This window comes from Nannospalax galili, unplaced genomic scaffold, assembly GCF_000622305.1.
Source record: "Nannospalax galili isolate Female #2095 unplaced genomic scaffold, S.galili_v1.0 scaffold186, whole genome shotgun sequence".
NCBI lineage: Eukaryota > Metazoa > Chordata > Mammalia > Rodentia > Spalacidae > Nannospalax > Nannospalax galili.
In genome coordinates, this window is record NW_008358774.1 from 10,600,436 (window position 1) to 10,604,350 (window position 3,915).

General features: G+C 42.6%; 1 protein-coding gene across 3 annotated transcripts in view; it reads right to left on the reverse strand.

Annotated features, from left to right (window-relative positions):
• The window catches only part of Smlr1 (small leucine rich protein 1), a 14,265-nt gene extending 12,161 nt beyond the window's left edge, over nucleotides 1-2,104 (reverse strand). For all 3 annotated transcript variants that reach the window (XM_029558156.1, XM_029558154.1, XM_029558153.1), the window contains exon 1: nucleotides 1,883-2,104. In XM_029558156.1, the coding sequence (XP_029414016.1) occupies nucleotides 1,883-2,012 (130 nt within the window). In that variant the 5' untranslated portion in view covers nucleotides 2,013-2,104. The remainder of the gene's footprint in view (nucleotides 1-1,882) is intronic.
• Between the last annotated feature and the right edge of the window lie 1,811 nt (nucleotides 2,105-3,915).

Sequence of the window (3,915 nt, forward strand, 5' to 3'; positions counted from 1 at the left end):
AGGATTCTGCAATATATTCTATAGTCTCTAGGATTTCTCTGTGTTATAAGCCTCTTTTTAGATATAAATATCCCTACTTGCTCTGCTCCTGGCCTTTAGGTTATGTATCTTGTCATGTGTCATTTACAATTACATAGTAACATACAGGAAACATTGGTTGAATTTAACAAGTTTTGTGGAAGAAGAGAGGTTTTCAAATCTGTGGGGTTTTTTTGTTTTGCTTTGTTTTGTTTTGAAACAGGGCCTCACACTAGAGGCCTCAGACTAGCAATGCTCCAGCTTCCTGAGTGCTGGAAGTACAGGTGTGTACAATTATTTCCAGCTTTCAAATTTGGTTTTTCAGTAGGTCAGTATGAAACAATCCAAATTAAGAAGGAGGTCAATTTTTGATATTACTAAAATAGTTGTTTACTCCAGTGGTATCTAATGTTTACTGGGTATTGAATTAACATGTAGCCTATCAAACCACAGTCCAGCATCATTAGTTTCAATTACACCCAAACAGACACCCTCAATCCAAGACCCAAATGTTCATTCCACATCACCTTAATCTTCTGAATGTGTTTTGTCTTTTGTTTTGTTTTTAAGATTTATTTTTTAGGTGTGTATTTTCCTGCATGTATGCATGGGCACCATGGCTCAGAAGCCAGAAGAGAACATTGGATCCCTGGAACTGGAGTTACAGGTGGTTGTGAGCTGTCATGTGGGTGCTGGGAACTGAACCTGGCTCCTCTGCAAGAGCAACAAGTGCCCTTAACCACTTAGCTACCTCTTTAGCCCCATTGTCTTTTTAAAAAAATTATTTATTCAATAACCACATACTTAGAAGAAGCACTTCATTACAACAGCATTGACATATTCAATAACAATGTCCAGTCTTTTTAATCTACTAACACTATAGTTTCATAGAAAGTTTGTACCAGTCAAATACCAAGGGTTTTGCCTTGGTCACACACTGTTATAACTCAGTATTTGGAGCATTTCTTGGTTTAGAAAGCTGTGAAACCTACACAGTCATGGATATGCACAAATGTGCAGAGTCATGCACAGATACATACATGCACATGGGTTTATATGTATTTTATGGTTGTTTTGACCTGTTCTGTGCTTCATTTTATGTTTGATACATTTGTAAGGTAGGTGAAAATTGTTTTATTTTATGTATATGAGTGTATTGCCTGTATGTGTATAAGTACACCCATGCTGTGCAATGCCCATGGAGGTTAGAACAGGGCATCAGATCCCCTGGAACTGGAATTGCAGATGGTTGTTAGCTGCCATGTGGGTGGCAGAAATCAAACCCAGGTCCTTTGCAAGAACAGCATGTACTCTAAACCACTGAGCCATCTCTCCAGCCCCTAGTAGGTGAAATTTTTATCTTGTCACAGAGGAAGGCAGATAACAAGTCCCTGTGATATCCACATCTTTTAATTTCTCCCAGGGGTGCTTGGTGTCAGTGGGAACCCAACATATATGTGGCTGGCAGTCGTTATTCCAATAACTGTGACATACACATGTCACATAGGGAAGGCAGACCATTGAATAATGTTACAATGTTTGTGAATCCATTGCCTTAAGAAACAGACAAGCAGCCCTATGTCAGATTCACAGCTTGCCAATTCACAGTTTGACTGTCCACAAAGTACTACATTGAAGGAGCCCCTACAGTAGGGCATCACACCTTTCCTAGCTCACACTCTATAGAGTTGAAAGGGTCAAACTTTGCCCAGTTCATCAAGGATCTTAAGCGGGGTTCAGAGAGGAATTCCTGTAAATAATATGTTTCTCCAGCCTCCCAGAGCACCGTTGGGCATTGGAGTTTTTCAAAGATGAGCCACAGGAAAGGACATCCGATCCCTTCCTTGAGTGGCTTCACACTTACCTTCTTCCATCATCTTGATCCTGAAGTATGCAATGAGGAGGAAGAGCAGCAAAGCCACAGGCAGGAAGATCCCAAAGAACAGGAACAGGCCAGGGAGCTCCTGTAAGAAGTCTGCCAGCACCACATGCATCACCCACCCACAGGCACTGCTGGGACTCAGGATCCTCACCTGGGACAGGGCAGCTGCTCCCAGTCCGTGTTAGCTATTTTCTGGAGCTCTGGCCTTTGCTCAACACTTCGTGGAACTTTCTGTGGACTTTGCTCTATTTAAATAGTGGGGTGACTTCCCAGAGGGTTGTTGGCAGGTTACTATGTAACTCAGCTACAAAGTGTAGAGGAACTGAACAGTAAATCTCCCAAGCTATTCTCAAGATGAGTGTTTGTCTGGTAGAGGTGGGGATAACTCCCAGAAGCCAAGATTTCTTTGCATTTAGTTTATGTAGAATGAAAAATATACTTCTTACTGTGCATTCTTCCTATACATTCCCAGCCCTAGAAAGAACTTTTACTCCATTTCCTAAATTTCAGAGCTAAAAATTACTTTGTAGCCATGCTAATGTACCTGTGCACCTGTGTCTGAAAAAATGTTAATTTTTCTTCAGACATGGTTAATGTAGCAAACACAGAGGAAGAAGCAGCATACTTCCCACATGTAAAATCCCTTCCTGCTGGTCTGGCTCTGAGTATTTCTTCAGGAAGTGCATTGATTCATTCACTTGTTCAAGAATCACTTCATTCTATTAGAATCTAACTGTGGTCTGAAGCTGGGTATACATAGCACGGGAGTCCACAGCCCCTTTCTCTAACAGCATAGGACGACACAGATAACAGTCACAGTCAGTGGGGTGTGGGTGGTGACAGGCCCTTTTCCTTCTCCTCTTGGTGACTCTGTGTTTGCTGGCTGCTGTAGCTCACACTCTGCTCTGCTCTCTGTTCATGCTTGCCTTGACCTGGATGTAAGAGATGTGGATAGTGTGGTAACTCCAGACTTCTGGGAAAAGAAAGGGCAATAAACTTACAAATGCCAAGGTTTACCTTGACTTGTTGACTATGGTTGCATTTCCTTAGACTATTTTAGTGACAAATTTCCAAAGAAGCTGGACTACTAAAGCTAATTAAAAGACTCATTTCTCTATTCAAAGGATCCTTGGAGGATTTGGAAGAGTTTGAAGGGGATAGGCAGCTGTTTTCTATGCCTCACTCCTGGCTTGTGTCCTGACTCTATACCCTGTGTCCTAGGCAGCTGCTGGTGAGTGACTGGCAGAGTCCACCATAAAGGGGCTGCTGTCTACCTAGGTTCTTCTTTCTGGGGCTTTGTGTAGCCATGTGGTCAGTTCCAGCCGTGAAGTCTGCACACTAACTTATAAAAGGATGGACTGGAGAGAATCTCTGGAAGGCTCACCTAGCATCCTGGAGCAGAGAACAGTAGACAGCTTCTCTCTTAGTATCAGTTGGAAGGAAGGTCTTAGGATGCCGATATTAAACCTGCAGTCATTATACTTCATTTGCTTCGTCGCGGCTCCACAAATCCTTGAGCAGTTTTGTTGGTATGATGCTTGCTTGTTGCTGTTGAGATGGCTTGCTGGTGCTCCTTCAGCAGGAACAGGATGCTAATTTGTAAAGTGTCAATCTTCAAAGAACCTCCATGAGCTGGTGACATACAGGGGAGATGTTGGCCAGCAGCTAGGAGGACTGTCATGTTCTGTTTCATTCCATTCAGCAGAGCTTCAATGAATGCCTAGACTCCTGTACATAAGAGGGAGAGGCAAACATAAACTACAATAGTCTTCACTGCAAAGCTCCTGGGGACAGACTGATTCATTCCAGTGAGGAACTGGGCTGACTTCATGAAAAAGATATCATTGACCTAAGTCTAGAGCATGAAGAGCTGAGGAAGTCTGCTCAAACAAACGAGTCAGAGGTAGGCAGGGTTTGTGGAGGCAAGGGAAGAATTGACACTAGCAGAATGACAGGAAGCTCAGGCCAGAGAGTTTCTTAAGAGTTGAAGCTGAAAAAAAAAAAAAAAAGAGTAT